At 39.9% G+C, this 20,320-nt stretch overlaps 3 protein-coding genes across 4 annotated transcripts; 2 read left to right on the top strand and 1 right to left on the bottom strand.

The window, feature by feature from the left end:
• The first annotated feature begins 604 nt into the window (after positions 1 to 604).
• On the top strand, positions 605 to 3,242 carry LOC124202747 (magnesium transporter NIPA3-like). The gene is made up of 10 exons (XM_046599150.1): positions 605 to 976; positions 1,045 to 1,167; positions 1,251 to 1,280; positions 1,405 to 1,496; positions 1,584 to 1,604; positions 1,706 to 1,730; positions 1,807 to 1,890; positions 1,973 to 2,021; positions 2,525 to 2,726; positions 2,787 to 3,242. Exons 1-10 carry the CDS (start codon positions 907 to 909, stop codon positions 3,048 to 3,050), a joined length of 960 nt encoding a protein of 319 aa, XP_046455106.1. The 5' UTR covers positions 605 to 906; the 3' UTR covers positions 3,051 to 3,242.
• A 1,406-nt stretch (positions 3,243 to 4,648) lies between these two features.
• LOC124202745 (staphylococcal nuclease domain-containing protein 1-like) lies at positions 4,649 to 9,197 on the top strand. Of its 2 annotated transcripts, none has more exons than XM_046599147.1 (17): positions 4,649 to 4,850; positions 4,985 to 5,151; positions 5,285 to 5,357; positions 5,419 to 5,564; positions 5,626 to 5,960; positions 6,035 to 6,202; positions 6,260 to 6,424; positions 6,479 to 6,603; positions 6,688 to 6,888; positions 6,970 to 7,153; positions 7,214 to 7,521; positions 7,590 to 7,960; positions 8,033 to 8,106; positions 8,171 to 8,308; positions 8,387 to 8,485; positions 8,545 to 8,661; positions 8,727 to 9,197. In XM_046599147.1, the coding sequence occupies exons 2-17, from the start codon at positions 5,034 to 5,036 to the stop codon at positions 8,844 to 8,846; spliced, it is 2,742 nt and encodes a 913-aa protein (XP_046455103.1). In that variant the 5' UTR covers positions 4,649 to 4,850; positions 4,985 to 5,033; the 3' UTR covers positions 8,847 to 9,197. The 2 variants fall into 2 exon arrangements, with proteins under 2 accessions (XP_046455103.1, XP_046455104.1); XM_046599148.1 differs by having other exon boundaries at positions 4,811 to 4,917.
• Positions 9,198 to 9,392: 195 nt separating this feature from the next.
• LOC124202746 (neuronal PAS domain-containing protein 2-like) lies at positions 9,393 to 19,631 on the bottom strand. The gene is made up of 12 exons (XM_046599149.1): positions 18,989 to 19,631; positions 15,758 to 15,924; positions 15,291 to 15,355; positions 14,079 to 14,171; positions 13,536 to 13,626; positions 13,124 to 13,291; positions 12,745 to 13,035; positions 12,520 to 12,664; positions 12,329 to 12,431; positions 11,844 to 12,250; positions 11,173 to 11,648; positions 9,393 to 11,090 (listed from the first exon to the last, which is right to left on the bottom strand). The coding sequence occupies exons 1-12, from the start codon at positions 19,006 to 19,008 to the stop codon at positions 11,053 to 11,055; spliced, it is 2,064 nt and encodes a 687-aa protein (XP_046455105.1). The 5' UTR covers positions 19,009 to 19,631; the 3' UTR covers positions 9,393 to 11,052.
• Between the last annotated feature and the right edge of the window lie 689 nt (positions 19,632 to 20,320).

Here is a 20,320-nt window from a genome sequence, read left to right as displayed (position 1 = left end):
TTCTTCGTGACATGAAGAACACGCGATAAAAAATGAAGCAAATCTAATTATTTTTGCGACGAAAAAATTCGAAACTCGGCGGAATGACCCACTAGTGTTTTTTTCAATAAAGTTGGCTAACGTCCGAAGTTGCCAGTTCGTTGGACGTTGACGATTGAACGGTTGACGTCCAATTTTTGGATTTTGGACGTCAACCGTCCAATCGTCAACGTCCATTCGTCCAAGTCGAACTGGCAACTTCGGACGTTAGCCAATTCTATTGTTTCTGCAGATACGTTAAATAAGCGTCAACTACAGTAATTAAGTATTATTTTTCAGCTTAAATTATTTTAAATAAATAGGCGAAAATAGAAAAAAAAAGAAGTGAGCAAGTCGAGACTCGAACCTTCATACTCTAGAACCGTAAGTAAAGGTCGCAAAAATCGTTCTGCAGGCCAAGGGAAAATCTCTTTATGGAGTTGACAGACCAGACCTCCCCCTTGATGGCTCTTTGTTGGATTGTTCTTGCGCTCCTGCCCTCTAGCGGCTGAAGGACGAACGACCGTTATTCGTTGTTTTAACTTGTCCGTCGGAGAAGTTAATTTATAATGTAATTGATATGTGTTATTCTTTGTACGTATAAAAACAAGGTTTAATTGATCAAAACTAATTTAATAATCAATATATAATTAGAATCACCGAGGCATTAACGAGTTAACGTAACGTCTTGTCAGTTGTCAAACAGTTAGCAGACGATCGAGTTCACAACAAAGGCATGTGCACGCTAGGCGTAAGGCTATCTGTGGGGTCTTTTATGTTTCAAGAAATCTTTGTTGAGTCAGGTTTCAAACTGATTTCCTTCAAAAAATGTGAAGATAAAATCTTTCCGGCACCCCTTATCACTGCATATTAAGAATTTGGTTATCAATGATGGAGACCAGCACACGAGATTTTTTTATTGGATTAAGTCTAGCAGTTTTGTCTTGCTTTTTTATAGGTAAACAGCTATAATTATTGTGAATCAATATACATCATGTTCCCTTTTTTCATTTTTGTGTTGAGCAGGTTCCAGTTTTATCATTAAAAAACTTGGATTGCTTAGGCTTCGTGGTTCTACATCTACTCCAGCTGCTGATGGAGGTTTTGGATACCTACAAGATTGGGTTTGGTGGACAGGACTTATCACAAGTACAATTTAATTTATGATTTATTTGACAAGTTGACTAAAAAATAATATTTAATTTTAAAAAATGTTTGCTTCCTGATGAAAGTGGGAATCGGGGAGGCCAGTAATTTTGCAGGTTGGTTATATAATGCTGTTACTAAGAATTACATGTTATTTTGCTGAAATAACTATAGCAACTAACATGTAGGTCTACTCCAGTTATATTCTTTACTGATTTTTTCATTTCTGTGCATGATAAGCTTATGCTTTTGCTCCGGCTGCCCTTGTTACTCCTCTCGGAGCTCTCTCAATTCTTGTCTCTGCTGTATTAGCACCAAAATTTCTGAATGAGGTAAAAAAAAAATAATAAGCAAAACAGTATATTTTTAATACATAGAGTTGTGTGATTGTAACATTTACAATCTTTTCCTGAGGACAGAAGTTGAATATTCTAGGCAAGGTAGGCATATTACATATTGCATATTTATGAGGTTTAAATTTAATAGTATGGTGGTATATATTAATCTCAGAAATAATCTTGTTCTGTACATTTCTTTGCAGATAGGATGTATGCTTTGCATTTTGGGTTTGTAATATTTCTCTATATGACTAATCGAAATTGAGCATTTGATCAACCCATAAAACTGCTATATCACATGTAGGATCCAGTATTATTGTTATTCATGCTCCTAAAGAAGGTGATGTAAATTCCATTCAAGAGCTCAATAAAAAAATTTTTGAATCAGGTAAAAGAGTAATATTCTTTATACTTTCAATGTAGGATTTGAAATTTTACCTAAAATCCTGATTTACCTTTTTCTCAAATAGGTTTTGCTTACTACATATTAGTGGTGGCGACACTCGCAATATATTCCATGTAATATCTTTATTACTTCACTAAACAAGCAATTCGCGGCTCTTCCGAGTTCCGACCCGCAAAGTGGTCCAAACTCGCCGTTTAAGATAATTCAATTTTAAGAACAAAACGGGCAATTTAGAAACATTGAATCAAGTCATGAAGTCAAAGTCTTGTCTAGCATTGCAAGGCACCTCGATGATCGGAATTAAATTTCTTGTAATTTTAGATTTTCGAGAAAGAAAAACAGGGTCGTAGTACAAAAAGCTATTATTAGTGTAAAATTGCCTCTCCCTCTGTCAAAATCCCAAAATGGATTTCTTTGATTTACCGGAGATATGAGCGTTTTCGCATAGAGCTGCCAATGATGGTTTTTTTTTAACGATTGGTGTAAAGGAAATCGGTTTAAAAAAAAACGCAAAAAGTTGTACCTTCATAACGGTGGTAGTTTTGGACCACTTGAGTCGCGTTTGCTTGTTTTAAAAAGTTAAATCTAATTTTTTTTTTTTTTTTTCGTGCAATAGCAAATTCATCGTGCCTCGCTATGGGAAAAAAAATGTTGCTGTATACATATTCATTTGTTCCAGTATAGGCTCGTTGTCAGTAATGTGCTGTAAAGGTCTAGGCCTTTGCATTCGTGAAAGCATGTCAAGCCCAGAACGTTCAGCTCTTAACAAACAGTTTTTCCTATTTCTTATTCCGCTTGTAATTTGCATCGTCGTTCAGGTATCAATTTCTTCTAATCCTTTTTTACTTACTAATTTAATTCACAATTCTTTCTCATAGATGAACTACCTGAATAAGGCCTTGGATTCCTTTAGTTCGAATTTAGTCAATCCTGTTCACTATATTTTCTTTACCAGTTTTGTTATCTTAGCTTCATCAATTTTGTTTCAAGAATGGCACCATATTGCGGGTGTCGATGTGTTTGCTACATTAATTGGTCTCACCGTCGTCATCATTGCATTGTTCCTAATAAGTTCTTTTAACGATTCACAAATTACTCTATCGGAGATATATTCTTCTTCTTCGAGAAAATATCTGAATTAAGGTATTAAGCTTTTGAATACGCCAATCAAATTATCATGAAGGTACTATATTTTATTTGTAATAGTATTAACTTCTATAAACTATGTGAATGAGAAAGTTTCTACACTCTGCTTAAGCCTAATTGTGAAAAATATATTGATTGTTACATAATGATGCATGCATCCTATTGAAATACAGCATTCGAAGCACAAATTTTACGAGGCAAATTGTTTTGAATCGTTTTTAATAGCAAAAAATTATAAATTTTGAGTAATTCATTCTTTCGATAGAATCCAGTCACCCAACCATAGTTTTCTGGTGTATAAAAAAACATACGTTGCGAAATATTTCACTTTATTATTTTTTGCATGTAATTAGCCGCCGAAAGTGTGGACGGGCGACAGCGCAAGAATAGCGGACGGATCAGAGATGAGCGTCAGCATAACGGACTTTCTACTCACCCAACCAGTCGCCGCAATTGTTTTTCATGTCACGTCCAGTTATAATTAAATTCAGTTCAATGCACGATAGGTAGCGTTAAATATTTATTTTAAATCTCAAGATATTTATTGTTTTTCTTTACGTTAAATACAAAATGAAAACTTTGCAAAATTTCAATACAACATATCAAGAGTAGAAACTGATAATATGCATAAAACCGGATTTGGATGGCTGCCTAAAAATTTACGACAATTTGCAGGGATTGCTCGATATGTTGTTTTTGTTGGCAACGTCGGATGTCATTTCCAACTCGGTGATTGTGATCATCATCTTCTTCCGGATGCGCTGAATTTCGGTTTTCAACTTGGTTTCCGCATGGACAAGACGAGAGTTCAACTGGTCGATTTCGATATAGACATTTGCCGACATTTGCTTCCTTTCAAAATCGTTTGGGAGTGAATAAGTGACTCAAATGGAATTACTTTAGCGCTAAAGCTGATATAATTACTTGATAGACTCGAGCTCTTCCTCCTTATCGGTAAGTCGGTGTTCCATATCGAGATGGCTTGGTTCATCTTAGCTGATGCAATTACATGCGTTGAACGCGATGTTCTTCGGCTTTGCGAGCCTGAATGTTATATTAAAAAGGAATTGTTAATCAAATTACCCAAATCATTTGATGTCGGTATACGTACAGCCTCTGAATTTCTTTGTATGTGAAAGCCAACTCTTCACGTTCGTTTTCTAGACTGCGATATTCAATTTCTAACTCATGGAATCTGCTGTTGAGTTCAGAGTACTGGCTCTTCGGCTCAGCGTTCTCATCTAGTAAAAAAGGAAAAATTGTCAGAAAATAACAAGTGAAACTCGGAAAATATGAATTTACCACCCAATTTGCTACGAAATTTTATGTTAAAAGACAGAGTGTAAGATCAACAAGCAGTCGAGAGTTTTTTTTTTTTTTTCAAAAATCTATGATCGAACATTAACATTAAAGAAGACAAGACAAGCTTGAAGACACAGGCTGTGTCCTGAATGAATGATGATTGCGATTTCAAATCCAATCTATGTTTATGTTTGATGGTTGATGGTTTGCGAGCCCTCCGTCGCCGCCGCCGTAGACTTTTTAGCGCTGCTGAATGATTAGGTATAACTCCTATCTGTATTTTATGTAGTTCGAAATCCGTGGAGGCTCGCTTGCCACGTCTCAATCTTCGTCTCAATCCTGAAAATTTCTCCCCCAATCTGTTTTCCCATTGGTTGTTTTTTCTTACAGAAAACTAAAATCTGTAGAATTAGTAAAGGTAGCTTGCCATAAGTGCTATTTCAAGCAGTCTCGAACTGTGTTGTCAAGTCCATTTCCTGGATCTCTTTCTCGAGGTATGAACATATGGTCGTGTGAAAGCGTGTTTTTTTTATCTTGAATCAATTCGTTATTATTTAAGTAGTAAGGCGTATTAAAATTTTCACGAGGAAATATGAGCTCTAATAATTAAATGTATTACTCATTCTAGTTATTCTGTTTGACCCTGTCCTCCTCCTCGACGATCCTCGTGCTTCACAATGAGTTCGCAACAGCAACCGGCTCTGCAAGAAAAACAACCCCCTCAATATTTCAAAGGAATTGTGAAATTGGTATTGTCTGGAGATTCTGTGATCATTCGTGGACAGCCAAAAGGAGGTAAATGATGGATTTATTTTCCTGGTTATTTTCTTTCACAAATTTGATGCAATCTGTCATAGTGTGATTTTGTTGTTTTTATACCATGTTTGTTTTCTTTTGTTACAAATATAATTGCTATTATCATCTATAGGACCACCACCTGAGAGGCAACTGAATTTGTCTGGAATTAATGCTCCTAGATCAGGAAGGAGAGCTGGAGGGAGGTTAGTAAATGCATGCCAAAACCTGAATGATGAACTTCTTCTATTCTGTTGATATTTTTAGTGCTGAAGAAACCAAGGATGAACCATTTGCTTGGGAAGCAAGAGAATTTTTACGAAAGAAACTAGTTGGCAAGGAAGTTGTGTTCACTATTGAATACAAGGTTCCGTCATCTGGTCGAGAGTATGGTTTCCTTTATCTTGGAAAAGGTAGCAGTTATTTTACCTAGGGGTTGAAGTGAGGTGAAAGATAACATTGATTGTTCTGCAGATGCTGCTTCTGGAGAAAATGTCATCGAGTCCTTGGTTACTGAAGGCTTGGTTACTGTTCGTCAAGAGGGAATCAGAGGCTCCACAGAGTTAGCCCATTTAGCTGAACTTGAAAGTGCTGCCAAAGCTGCAGGTAAAGGAAAATGGGCTTCCACTGGCTTGCAAGAGCATGTTCGAGATATTAAGTGGGTAGCCGAGAATCCTAGGCAACTTGTTGACAAGTTCAAAGGGAAGCCAGTTCAAGCTGTTGTTGAACATGTTCGAGATGGATCGACAATTCGGGCCTTTTTACTTCCTGACTTCTATCACATCACATTGATGGTTTCTGGAATTAGAGTAAGATTATAAATTTTATGAATCTTAATTTTTGTTATTGATAATTTTTTGTGTTGTTATATCTGTGTTTTAAGTGTCCAGGATTCAAGCTAGATTCCGAAGGCAAACCAGACCCAGCCGCAACGGAACCCCTGGCTGAAGAAGCGAAATTCTTTACCGAAACCAGACTTCTTCAGCGAGACGTTCAGATCGTTCTCGAATCAGTTAATAACAACAACTTTGTTGGCAGCGTTATCCATCCGGTAATTGTTTATTAATCAATAACAAAAACATGTTGAATGCAACTTTCGTCTTGTTAGAATGGAAACATCGCCGAACTCTTATTGCGTGATGGGTTTGCCCGGTGCGTTGACTGGTCGATTGCTTTAGTGACGGGAGGCGCAGAAAAGCTTCGTGCTGCTGAAAAAGCAGCTAAGGAGAAGAAGTTGCGTATTTGGAAGGATTACGTGTCTTCAGCCCCACAAGTAGGTTTTCTCACTGTGGTGTGTATCATTCGTTTACTAAATATTGCATTATAGTTGAGCGCTAAAGAAAAGCAGTTCAATGGCAAAGTTGTTGAAATCGTGAACGCTGATGCCTTTATGGTAAAACTACACGATGGCTCGACTCGAAAGATCTTTTTGGCAAGCATTCGTCCGCCAAGGTTTGTTTGGTTACTTACAAACTCGCGAAGAAATTTGAGTTAATACTCAAATATAATATAATTGAAGAATATACTCGATTTTAGGCTTGAAGAGAAAGGCGAAGAGAAGGGTGAGAAAAAGAAAGGATTCCGACCTCTTTACGATATTCCTTGGTTGTATGAAGCACGTGAATTCCTTCGAAAGAAGCTGATCGATAAACGCGTAGACATCACAGTCGATTACGTACAACCCGCAAGCGCCAACTATCCAGAAAAAACATGCTGTACTGTCCTGATTGGAGGAGCGTAAGTAGTTTTACTTTTTTTTATGTTAAAAAAAATTTCGTCCATCTCTACATGCAAATGATAACACAAATGTCATTTTAGCAATGTTGCCGAAGCACTAGTGTCCAAAGGATATGCCACGGTCATTCGTTACAGGCAAGACGACGATCAGCGATCATCTCGCTATGACGAATTGCTTGCTGCTGAAATGAAGGCTTCTAAAACTTCGAAAGGAGTGCACGATAAGAAAGAAGCTCCGACGCACCGCGTAGCTGATTTATCAGGGGTAAGGTTTATTAGTAGTATTCTTCGTTAGCGCTTGATTATATGAATTACTTTTGCATAGGATCTTGCCAAATCGAAGCAATTTTTACCATTCTTGCAAAGAGCTGGTCGTTCGGAAGCCGTTGTTGAATTTGTTGCCTCTGGATCTCGTCTTCGGCTGTACATTCCACGTGAGACATGCCTCATCACTTTTCTTCTCGCTGGCATCAGCTGTCCTCGAGGTACTCGTCCCAATCTTAACGGTGCTCCTGGAGTCCAAGATGGTGAACCTTTTGGAGATGCAGCACTCGTCTTTACCAAGGAACATTGCCTACAACGAGAAGTTGAAATCGAGGTTGAAAGCATGGATAAAGGTGGAAATTTCATTGGGTATGTTTCCTTTTAAAAACCATAGTTTGCTTGTAGTTCCTTGTCTAATGCATTGTTTTTATTATTAGATGGCTCTGGTTAGATAACCAAAATTACTCTGTGAAGTTAGTCGAAGAAGGGCTTGCCAGTGTTCATTTCACGGCTGAGCGTTCAGTGCATTATCGAGCAATGCAGGTAGCCGAAGAGAACGCTAAAGCAAGGAAATTGAAAATTTGGGCGAATTACGTTGAAAAAGAAGTGAAGGCCGTGCCTGAAGAGGAATTCGCAGCTGAAAGAAAAACAAACTATCAAGCTGTTGTTATAACGGAAGTAACTCCAGAACTGCGATTCTATGTTCAAAAAGTGGACCAAGGACAGGCATTGGAACAACTGATGAATCAACTTAGGCAAGAACTCAACACTAACCCTCCCCTTGCAGGCGCTTATGTTCCCAAGAAAGGTGGGTTCTTTACTCCCTATTGAATATTGTAATGTATTATTTCAAATTATAAATTTTTTACCCATCACATAGGTGACATTTGTGCTGCTAAATTCTCTGATGGAGAATGGTACCGTGCTCGCGTAGAGAAAGTTGCTGGAAACCAGGTTTGAAGAAAAAAGAAATCAAACTTTATGTATGGTTTTTAAATTTAATTTGGTCTGACTTTAGGTTCATTTGCTCTACATCGACTACGGAAACCGCGAAATTACCACTGCGGTGAAGTGTGTGAGCATTCCTGCTGTCTATGCGGGACCAGCAGCCTTTGCTCATGAGTACAGTCTGGCATGTACCGCGCTCCCGAAAGACGTAATTTTCTTTCTTGGCATTTTATTTAATTTTTTTTTCTCTCGCGCATTATATTTATGTTTCGGTTTTGATTTATAGCCGGAGGACATTCAAGAAGTTGTAACTGCTTTTGGCGAAGACACCAATGGTCGGCAGTTGTTGTTGAACGTGGAATACAAAGGAGCTAACGGGGACTGTGTAAGTGAAAATAATAACGTCTATGTTAATGTAATAATTCAAAATTGTGTGGTCGACAGGTCACTTTGCTTACCAACGAAACAGATGCTTCTCAACGCAAAGACATAGCTCGTGAGCTTATCTCTGATGGATTACTGTGCGCCGAACCGCGACGTGAAAAGCGACTCCTTAAATTGGTGAGAAATTGATTTATTATTCTATCAACAACCTTCACTATTGATTTTGTTTTTGTCATTTTCAGGTGAACGATTACATTGCGGCTCAAGACGCTGCTAAGAAACGTCACTTGAACATTTGGCGATATGGTGACATCACTGAAGATGATGCCAACGAATTTGGTTTGGGGAAACGCAAAATCTAAATCAGTGTGTTTCACATTTCCCAACCTCATTCCACTTGATTGGCGAAGGGAATAATTGTTTGAAATTTCTTGCTGATTTTATTCAGTAAAAAAATATCAAATTTATCTACTATCATTTTCTACTATTGTTTTGATTTTTTTTTCTCAAAAATGCATTTATTATTATTTTTTTCCTGGTCAAGCATATCACGCTCGGAAGGTTTTTTACTGCCTACCGTGACATTTTGTAAGACATGCTGGGGCAGCCCTCCCTACTTTGTTGGGAATTAAAGGTTTGTTATTACAGATCAAACTTGTTAGTAGGGGTTGTGGTGCGTCAATGAAATAAACGCGAAATTAATTTCGTCTTAATTTTATTTTTTAAATATATAAGCAACAGTTTTATTTTTATTTATTTAACTGCTCTTACCTATTCCATAGCTTGATGATAAATAGTTTTAATTTTATTTTACTAACGTAAATTTTGGATTTCTTCTTAAAGTAGGACATTAACCAGGAAACGTTGGAGATTTTGTCTCCTATGAAAGCCAATGAATAAACAAGAAAAAGATAACAAAACTTTATTCTTTCACGGGGGGGCAAATAACAACACAATCGTGAGAAAAGTGAAAAAAAATCACACATGAGCGTACACTTGTGGGAATGTACACCCAGACATTTAATATAGAATAACGCTTTTGACGACAAATGGTGGGTGACGTTTCTACCGCTTATCTCTCGAGTTAAAAAAAAAAGCTTCTCCCGTGCGTTTCTCTCATAGTTCTATTTAACTAATCCCATCGTAGATCACTGCCGCGACGTGTACTGATGTGACAGCATTATTTTTTTTTTCAACAAAAGTGTAGCAAATGCCGAGTAATTTGGTTTATGAAATCCTTAAGAAAAAAAAAAGGAAAAAACAAAAGAGTAACCGACACATTGGACTATCTAACGACAACGAAGGTGTCGGACTGAAACACGAAAACACCGGAGCGGTCTAAAAAAAATTAATCTTTGTTAAGCCTCGCAATTCAGCACAAATGAAATACTTGTTGATCTAACACCATCGTCTTAGATTATATGAGCGATGAAGCTTCACGTACCTGTTTCATGATTTTTTTTTTTTATTATCGTTTGTGTCTACCAGCTGAATTATATGGCTCGCAGTGCGTTGAGCAATAGACCTCACTGCATATGTGCACATTTTCGGTATTTTTTTTAGTAGAACTGGTATGATATAATAGATTCAATTTCGTACAGCTAATATAGTTACTTCCCAAATTGTTTCTAACAGTTGACCATTGAATTTTTCCCGTAGCAGTGATTCTGCTTGAGCAAAACGATGGGAATTAGGGCTTATGTACATAAAATAAAGGGTTTTAAAATGCGATTTTTTGCTAAATAGAAACAAAATACGATATTTGCACTTAACCGTTTGTCGAGCCAGAGGTTTTTTTCAGCACAGACAATAGGCCTAGAGGGACGAAGAGAAATAGAATCTGGCAGCCGACAGTGGGAATATCAGTTTGACCGGAACTCAAACTCGACAGCATAACATCAACACACACGACCGTTACAATAAAAGAACGAAACGATTCTTTTTTCTTCCTCACAAGTGTTTCATAGTCTGCATGCAATTCACAGGTCTGCTTCTACTGATTGGGAGCAGAACGGAAATGAAAGAAATTTTGAACCAAATCGGTTAAAAAAGTGAGCGAATTGCGAGACGAAATCAATGGTAAGATAGCACCATCCCTCACTACGAGCCGTCATCGATACACAGAAACCCCCTCCCCCCCCCCCCTGCAGCCAACGCTTTATCGTGCGATTTAACTAACCCGAGATCAATGCAACAACACATCAACAGCATGAGTGGAAATCGAGAGACGTTGGTGAGAGGAACACCAGGCAATGCTTTTTTTCTTTTAATGTGTGGATTCCATGACAACACCGTCATACCCAATCGACCTTCAAACGACACGTTGCTGAAATTGGACATTTCAAAAGCAAACGGCCGAATTTTAGCTGTTGACGAGACTTCAAACTCTGTCGAAACGAACGAATGAACACGATTTTCCCCCGTATAAATGATACGTATGAATTAAAACAGCTTATTAGAAGTCAACAGTCTCCTGGACTTCGTTGGCATCATACCATAGTCAGAGTGAATCTTTTTCATCTAAATGCCGTTCACTGGCTATTTGTTTCTAGTGAAATCCATTACAAATCACGGACTACTAGTTCCAGTGTTCACTTTCAATTCACCTAGGAAATAGGAAGACGAAAAAATATACAGATTAAAAGACAAATTACTAAATAATGACATGTATAAAAAATACTGTAATACCAGGAAAATAATGTTGGTCCGTTCCGGCGATCTCCGACTGTTTGTACAAATGCTTGTCCGAGTCCAAGTAGGACAGTATTAAATTCTCCTTTCGATTTTTGGGGGACATCTTCTGAGGCCAAATGATGTATCCGTTGAGATAGTTGTTTCTATTCGATTCGTTGGGTGAGCTACGTTCCGGAATAGAGATTTTCAGAACATCCTCTGGATGCTGTTGGTAGGGAACTTGAACAACCGAACAGGAGGACGGCGCATTCAGCGTAGAGCGAATTGAATCTACATTATCACTTGGTGATGACTGAAGTGAATGAGCTTGCACATTATTCACAGGTGTCAAGGGCTGCTGATGACTGAGTGATTCGTTATGCTGGATGACGACGCTCTGACTATTAGGAGCCGATTCCCATTGATGATCAATTGAAACCACCAGCGATCCCGGTGCGCCAATACAATCGACTGGATCCACTTCTGGAGATCTGTTGAAATGAGCGATTATTTCAAAGGTTGGCAATGGCATATGAGACCAGTCTTTAAATTAAACAGTATGTACATATTCGGGATTTCTATTATTAAAAGAAATAAATAAATAAATAAATAAATAAATTTAAAAAATCGTCGACTCCCCCTATCAGTCCGTTATTTTATTATTTTATCTAGAAGGCTCTGCTTACTTGCTGACTTCTTGAATGTTGACGACGCCGTTAGATGTCGTCGTGATCGATGACACTTCTGTTGGTCGCCATGGGAAAGGTATGGGTGCAAATGGGTATGGGACAGCAACTAAATTAGGAATTTCCGTGTGAGATGATACAATCGAATGAGGAGTGACAGACTGGCAACGCTCTTCAAAAGTAGACGAGGCCGTTGACGATCCCGATGGAGAGTACTGAAGTTCAGAGGCGGGTGAAATACACAAACTGGACTGTCCATTGGGCATGAGACCGGATCTCGAAAGACCAGAGACCCTAGCCCCGTTCGCAAGGCAGCCATTAGACGGCGCGGAAGGCGCTTTGCCCAAGGATGCCCGAACACAGCGAGAAAGTGGTTCTTGAGTAGAAGCTGCTGCAACCGGTTCGATCTGCTCAACAAATAATGGTCGCGTCAAAGCTTGTTGAATTGATAATTTTTTTTTGTTTTTTTCTCGTACGAGACTCACCGCATTGGTTGGTGATGACGCGATCGCCGGTGTAACATTTCCTATGTTAAGTTTATCCAGCATGGCTCTCATTTCCTGCATCTCCTTCATACCTTGTTCTTCGCTGTAGGAAAACGAATAAATAATTCAAAAGTCAACCTCACCAATCAATAAATATGCCCGATAACAATCGACAACAATGCCACACATACTCGATGAGTGAGTTGATGCAGAAGAAGCTGATAATTTCTTTGGTGTTCTCATCGTACTGGATGAAACCCCGCGATCGGAGGAAGATCAAACGACCCGTACTGGTTTTGAGCCGATAGGTCACCATTCCCTCGCTTCGATCCAACACTGGACAAAACAAAAGACGTATCGTCAAATTATAGGGCTCCACATGCGACTCCCGAAGGAAACGAGCGAATGGGACTTACTCAGCTTTTGAGCTTTGAGAGTGTACTCCAAATCTTCTTTGAAAACATAATCATAGGCAGACATGCCCGTCACCTCGCCGCTCAGGTATCCGGCAATGACGGCGATGCGGTGATCCGTTTGGATAATGGTGCCAGTGGTTGTGTGCTGAGTAACATATTCGTCCTGAACAGCTTGCATGATGGTCAAGGGAGGTAATGTGTTGGGGGTTTGAAGAATGCGCACCAAGCCGATAAAAAGAGGCTCGCTGTAGTCGTTGTGTTGTTGAATAGTTGCCACAGATCTATCACTACCTGAAACGGAGAAAAAATGATTAATATAGTACAGCTGAGCCTTTTAGACATCATCATAGCCATTATTATTGATGCTTTGTTTTCTCACTTTTGTCAGCCCATTCGCGTCTTCGACGGGGACCTCGGAAAGTGCCCGAGACGCTGACACGCTCGTAGACGGTCGGCTCGCCCCGACTCAGCTGTCGTCCGGCCAGATGACATTCGAACGAGTAAACTTGGCCATCTAGAGAATCTGAAGCATCCGGATTGGCAGCCACTGCAATTGACAATAACCAAGAAATGAAATAAAAGACACAACACAACAACACAAGGCAAGCCAAAAATGAAAGTTCAATGAAATTCGATGACATTAGCAAAAAGATATTGCCGATAAACTCTGAAAAAACAATCGCAAGAATGTGGGAACTATACGACGATATCATTGCTGTAATGAAATCATGAACTAGTATAATGAAGTTTAGCCTACTTCCGATTCTACAAGACTCGTTGAAACAAGTTACCTTGTTTGGCGAAATCACTTAACCGCTTTTCGATTGCTTCTTGGTCTGCCTGGTGAACAAAACAGGACAACTGGTAGCCCATCATATCAACCTAAATGGCAAAAAGAAAAGAAAAGAATAAGGAAGGTCAGGGTGAATTCAAAAATAATAAAATCTTTCACATTAAATTGGGTTTTCAAAGAATGCGAAAATCATGTAAGGGCTCTTGAATGCCTTGTCCTTCAGCCTCCTACATTCTATGAGAAATATTCCCAAATTACGATTCCTTTGTTTCAATTTTCAACCACTCATTGATCTGGCACTCGATGCTTTTTTAATTTGGGCTTTTAGGCTACAAGGTGAATGAGCGATGACGACTGATTCGCTTCAACAAGGTCAATGTTAACCACTGTAACATTGAACAGGTCGTGCCAATGCAGTTGGTATTTATAGTTGAAATAACAATCAAATGCGTTTCTATTTTTTTGTTATTTTCAAGCTCAAGCTTGTTATTATTTAACAAATAGCCAGAACAAAAGAAACTGTTAGCTTGAGGTAGTTTACCTGCGCATGACCGAGCAATTTCTCCACTCGATCCGTCACGTAGATGATCTTTCCAGAACAGCAAGAAACGACGAGCAAGAAGGAATCCAATTTCTGCATAAAAAGCAAACAAAAACGGCATTAAAACTTGGAACATACTTTTTATAAAAATTAGTTATGTCAGCGGTGTAGATTTTGTAACTGACTATTTTCAATTTGAGCAAATGTCTCGTTTTTGCCATATAAGACAAAAAATCAATCGTCTGATTTCCGAGGGCTGAAACAAACAAAAAAATACTGGCCAGCACGTATCTGGTTTCAAGAGCCGCCATCGTATGATAAATCCCTATTTCGTTGTCGATGCTTTGTGCCGGCTAGGTATTCGCCTGACAACCAACTTGAAGCCGACGCTCCATCTATTATGCATTCGCCTTCGTTTAGAGAGAGCCATACGAGCGTCTCCGTTATGTAACGCAGCTTTACGTTAACATTCAGTTGTATTCAAATAAGTAGCTGGAAAAGAGAAAAACAACAGGGGAGGTGTACAAGCAAGTTCACCAAGAGTTTCTCTTTTATTCTCTCTAGCGTAACTCGAAATGGAGGTTCGGTTCCCCTACAAGATTTCCTGCCCACAAGTGTCGCCTGACTGAGAAAGGAAAATTCTTTCGACTCATTGCCAAAAACTAAAGCGAGGGGGCTACCTTTTTCCATGGACATTTAAAAATAGGCAATCGACCGGTCTGCGTGTAGTCTTGGCTGCAGGGCTAAGGAAACCAAGAAAACAAATTTTCGTTTCCCCCCTCTGAAAAGTCGTAAAAAATCCTCCCCTATTGGAATCTCTCTCTCATAGTATAAATATATACTGTACCCATACAGTATATATAGGAAAAAAGAAGAAGAAAAAAACTTGAGGCTTTACGGTCAACTGGCCGCAACAGGCTGGAAGCAAATGCCTGTAGGCCTTGGTATTTTCTATTCTTTCTTATTTTTTTTTGTTTTCATTTTCTTTCTTTTTCCCAAGCTCCTTGTCTCAAAAGTCGTGTGCAAGACAACGGAACGAGTCGATCGAGCGAGCGAGCAGAGAGTACCACCCCTGGACCAAAGTCCGTTTTCCTTATACTGGAAAAACAAGCCCATCATTAGGAATGACAGTGGGCTCGACCTCATTACGATAGCAGGGAAAACGTAGATTACATTCGAAACCAGTTTAGGACCCAAGAAAATCCGACTCACCTCCAAGATTGTATGACCAGCAAGAGCGTTCCATCGGTTGTATGGTTTGACCCGTAAATCCACATCTGTGACGTCGAAAAAAAAAAGCGAAAGTTAGAGAGAAAGCAACAAAATAATCCCGACAGTCGATTATTCAGAATGCAAACATTCTGTGCACGAGCCGAAAATTGGACAAAACACACGTTTTGACTACTCTCGGTTCTTTTATCATTTGGCAGAGCAATCGGCTGTTTCGCCTTGCACAATGTAAAATAGGAGGAGGGCCTTTTTCACTTGCCAATTTCGTGACATTCAGTGAAAAGCCAAAAGAAAGAAAAAACGAAACGCATTTTTGGCCACAAGATGGGCGCATTCCAGACCCAACAGACTGATGACAATATTGGCTTGAGAGCGACACTGAAGCGAAGAAGAATTCGTTCACGACGAGTCGGGAGAGAGCAGTGCAAGAGAATCAAATCAAATCTTACTCTGATGTATTCGTAAGAAATTGGCCGAGAGACGGAGCGTGCTGGTCTTGTCCAGTTTCCTAGGGGCGGCCGCCGCTGACGGAACCAGACTATAAAGCTCCGAGATGTAGGCATTGAGCTTGTCACGCCGCTGCTTTTCCGCCCGATTCCGCATCTCCCGGCTCGAACTGCGTATAAATAAAAGAGCAACACCATTAACAAATAATCGGTTTCACTCAATGAGCACAAGTCCTTGCCAACCAACGAGGAAATGGAAAAGAAAAAAAAAGAAAGAAAACAAGGTCTCTCTCACTCTATACACATCGAAATCAAATAATAAAAACAGGAATTAACCAACTGCACACACACTCCCCACCCCCACTTAAATTAGTTTTGATTGCCTGAAATTACCCCAATTTCTCAACAACAACAACAAAAAAACGAGGAAGTCTAAGGCCGAAATGAATGTAGAGTTGCTTAGTTTGTGTATTCATCATCCACAGCGGAAGTCCCGCCACAGGAGGGGGTCTTTGCCCTACATACGTAACTATTACTCGGTGTAGGGCCCGCCAGAGTCCGCCGATTTCGGAACGTGGGAGGAAAAGAGACTCGCCCCGCCAACATTCTGTGGCATACAAAATCAACGAGACAATTTGGAGCGCAAATTAAATGCAGCCATTGATCGTCCATTGCCAACTGAATTGGGTGGATCGCATAGCAACCAGCCGGTTTATTTTCCGAAAAAAATAAATAAAACTTTGAAAAATGGGCTATCTTGATTTTGTTTACTTCTTTCAAACTTTCATTTCTTATCAAACAATAAGATAATGCCCATGCAGTCACGAACTGGCGTAAACACAAACACCAAAGTGGTTGTCCTGTACTGTTAACATATGAAACACGCCGGACACACTGTAAACCGCACAACGTTATCCAATCCTCGTAACAGGCGTGATAGAATAGGAAAAACGGCCGCGTAACCTCACGGAAAAACAAAGTCATCGCCCGCCCACTTATCGCTTACCTCATTCCTGTTACAACTCGAAATAGCTCTTACCGGGGTCTCGCTTATGCCGCCCATAGAAAAACAAAAACAAAACAAAAATATCATTACGAATTTTCTACGGGCGAAAAAAACATGAAAACATATCGCGCGGTCTGTGTAATGAGGCACCGTGCCAAAAAATGTGCCACCATTGGCAGAGAAAGAAAAGACGGAATAACCTAATGGTCTACGGTGAAATAGCTCGAGGGCAACTACAATCGATATCGGAAGAAAACGGATCCCCAGGATCGATAGCCACCCAATCTCTCGGTGAATGTTGGGAGGGTTCAACTCTTAGCAACGTCCATCCATCAGAGACTTAAGCTGCTGTTGCTGCTCGCTGGCTGGGCTGGCTGTGGCGACGGCTTCACTTTGTTTCAAAACGCACTTGGCTCCTACAAACAAATCAATATCCAGCATTTTCATCGAGTACGAACGGGGAGCCAGGTATATATAAAGACACTTTATTAGCGATGGCAACATAACATTTTCATTTTGGCTTCACATAACCGGCCGGTTAATCAAATTTCGATTCTCCGTAGTCAACTTGAACAAGAAGATGCTTATGCGAAACGTTGCATTAGGCTCTTTGACGTAACTCGATGACGTCACAGGTAGAATATTGATCCGGAAAAGCAAAGCCAGAAAAGGCGACCCACACACATTTTCTCTCTGCGTGTGCGGGAAGGAAGCTAGAAGCAAAAGAGAGAGAGAGAGAGAGAGGAGAGAGGAGAGGGAGAGAGAGAGAGAGAAGCCCAATAAACAAGGGAAGCAATCATTTACTCATCGTCACACTAGAGTTTCCTTTTTGCTGACGCAAGTCCTACTACTCGAAAGAAAAGGTTGAACTTTGGATCCTAAGAGTCTCGAGTTCCATTTCTTTACATTTTGTTGGCGAATTACAAGAGACGCACAGAGAGAGAGAGACAAGTGCGGGAAAAGTACCGGTTGTGCGAGAAAAGTACCGGCCATGTCATTTGGCATGTCAGACTTCTTATCGAAAGGATTAGGTAAATATCGACAGTAGCAGACATCCACGTGATGGTAAACGAACAGATCGTTCTAAACAATGAAGCGGGATTACGTGCGTCAGTCAGTCAGTCAGTCTCTGTGTGTGTGTTGCAGCGATTCTTTTTGGCACAACGAGGAAGTTGTCAATCGGACTCACGCGCACATTGGCTTCCATTACGTCACACGCAGTGCGCCGTAGCCATGCACAAAGTAGCCCCCCACCGATTTTCCCCGACAAAATGGAGCCGAGAGGAACCTAGTGGCAGAGTGCCATCAACCTTTTGTTTATTTTCAGTTCGCCTCTCTGTCATGTTTCCCTCGACCGATATAGACCACCGTCAAATAAAACAACAACAACCAACTTTTAAAGTTGTTGTACGCACAGGAATTCCCCAATCAGCGTAATATTAACTCTAGTTTCTGTATTCTTATTTTTCCCTTTTATTTTAATCTTCACGTGATTAGAACGACCTATCCCATCTGTGGTGCGGTGATATAATTTCGTCTTATCCAAGAGCCTGGCAGGGCAAGTCATACGATTCACACGTAACAATCGACTGAATAAGTCACAAACAAAAAATGCTGGGTTATAAAGTCTATCGAACAAAAAACGATCTATGCTGTAATCGAGGAGAAGAGGCATCATCATCAAATATAATAAAGCTTTGATAGCACGAAACATTCCACCCCGAAATGTTGGTAGGCAGATAGAGAGAGAGAGAGAAGGAGGGAGAAAGTGGCGTTCAAGGACGAAACCACGGCCTCCCCTTCGTCAATTATTCCCCTCCGCCTCAGGGTCGTCCTCTTTTCTCTCTCTCTCTCTCTTTCTACTATGCACCACCACTGTGTGTGTGTTACTCAGAGCTCTACTTTGACGTTTCTTCAACCGTGAATCTAGTGGGGCTACAAAGGTTACGACTTGTTATGTCACTGGAAAAATTCTTCCGTCTCTCTCTCTCTCTTTCTTACTATTGTTTTCTTTTTTCACACGGGAGAAAAACCAAGGAGATTATTCCGTACGTTTGAGTTGCTGTTTAGTAGCTACGTGCTTTAAAGAACCGCTGCTGACAACAAAATACTTAACGTCCTTACGACAGAAATGTAGGCTGCTGCCAAATCTTGGTTCGAGTCAACGATAGTACAAAACAGAAAAGATGAAAAATCATGATAAGGCTGGTAATTAGGTTTGACTTTACCTTGGTAATGTTTCACTCATTTTGTTAAATTCTCAGTACGTTTCCAATCGTTTTGTCACTAAAGATGCTTTCCGTAAGGCCACAATCGATGGCACGTAATAATGACCTAATCATGTCCGTCACGAGGTCAGGTTTGCTGCAACGTTGTGGCCTCCATCACATTTCCACATTATGTAACGGCATCTACACACACTCGTTGAGATATGCACAGAGTTTACACCGTCGAATTTGGTGATTTTCTACAAGACGAAGTCTAGGCGACTGGGTGGGAAAAAACTGGCAAAGAAGAAGGCGAACTGACGGCACGACCACGCACACAGAAAAACAGACTACTCGACCATTAGAGGCGTTGTTGCTACTGCTGCTTTTTTCACAAGGTTTGACACTGCGCCATCTTTGATTGTAATTCAAAGCCAGCGACTAATATTTTCTCTGCTTTCCCTGTGAACGGGGTGAAACACTGAATCAGTTTCTCGAAACAAAACCAACACTGGAATTATGTCGACACTGCAAACAGAACGTGCAGCTCGTTCTTTCGACGCACAACTCTCGAACGTTTGTGACCTTGTGAAGATTGGTCTTGGACATGAGCCAGCAGAGAGTCAGACTGCGTTACTCTCCACTACCCATACCGCCTCTGACGGGTAAATCTGGCAACTTTCTAAAACAACAACACCACCTGGCGAGTCACAAAAGAGTCAGATTGCTCGATTTATCATTTAAGAAGAAAGAAGACCAGCCAATTTTTTAAAAAAAGAAATGAATCGAAAGGACTTCGCAACCGACTTAATAATTATATCTAAATCGAGATTCTTATCGATTGTGATTAAAAATTAAGGGATGTTAGCGCCTTTCAAGGAATAGTAGCCTCACATTTTTAGGTTGCTTCCAAGGGGAAAAAGTTAGGGGGTAAATTTGATTATTCACGGAGGAAAAGGTTAGAGCTTCAGTCATAAATGAGAATTGTATCTATGAATTATCTGATATATTTTATGAGTTAGCGTAGATTAGAAGTTATGGTGGTACTTACTACTCAGGCAAGTTAGTAGTATTTGGTAATTCTTTTCATTGATTAGGTTAGGTTACCACCACTACCTTTTCGGGGTGCATTTCTTTTACCTTTTACCTTTTTCATTTTTTTTTTTTTTTAATTATTATTATTTTATTTTTTACTTTTCACAATCCGTATGTTTTCTTAATGCGTTATCTTTAATATAAAGCTGTGTTCTATTCAATCAGCCTTCTTTTCAATGAATAAAAAGTCTCACGAGGCGGACACCGTGACCTTCACTACATTTTGTAGCACCACACATAGTCACAACTCACAAGTTA

Source organism: Daphnia pulex, chromosome 9 (assembly GCF_021134715.1).
Source record: "Daphnia pulex isolate KAP4 chromosome 9, ASM2113471v1".
In the NCBI taxonomy this organism is placed as follows: domain Eukaryota; kingdom Metazoa; phylum Arthropoda; class Branchiopoda; order Diplostraca; family Daphniidae; genus Daphnia; species Daphnia pulex.
The sequence above is the reverse complement of the archived record's forward strand: the minus strand, read 5'-3'. Positions and strand labels throughout refer to the sequence as shown.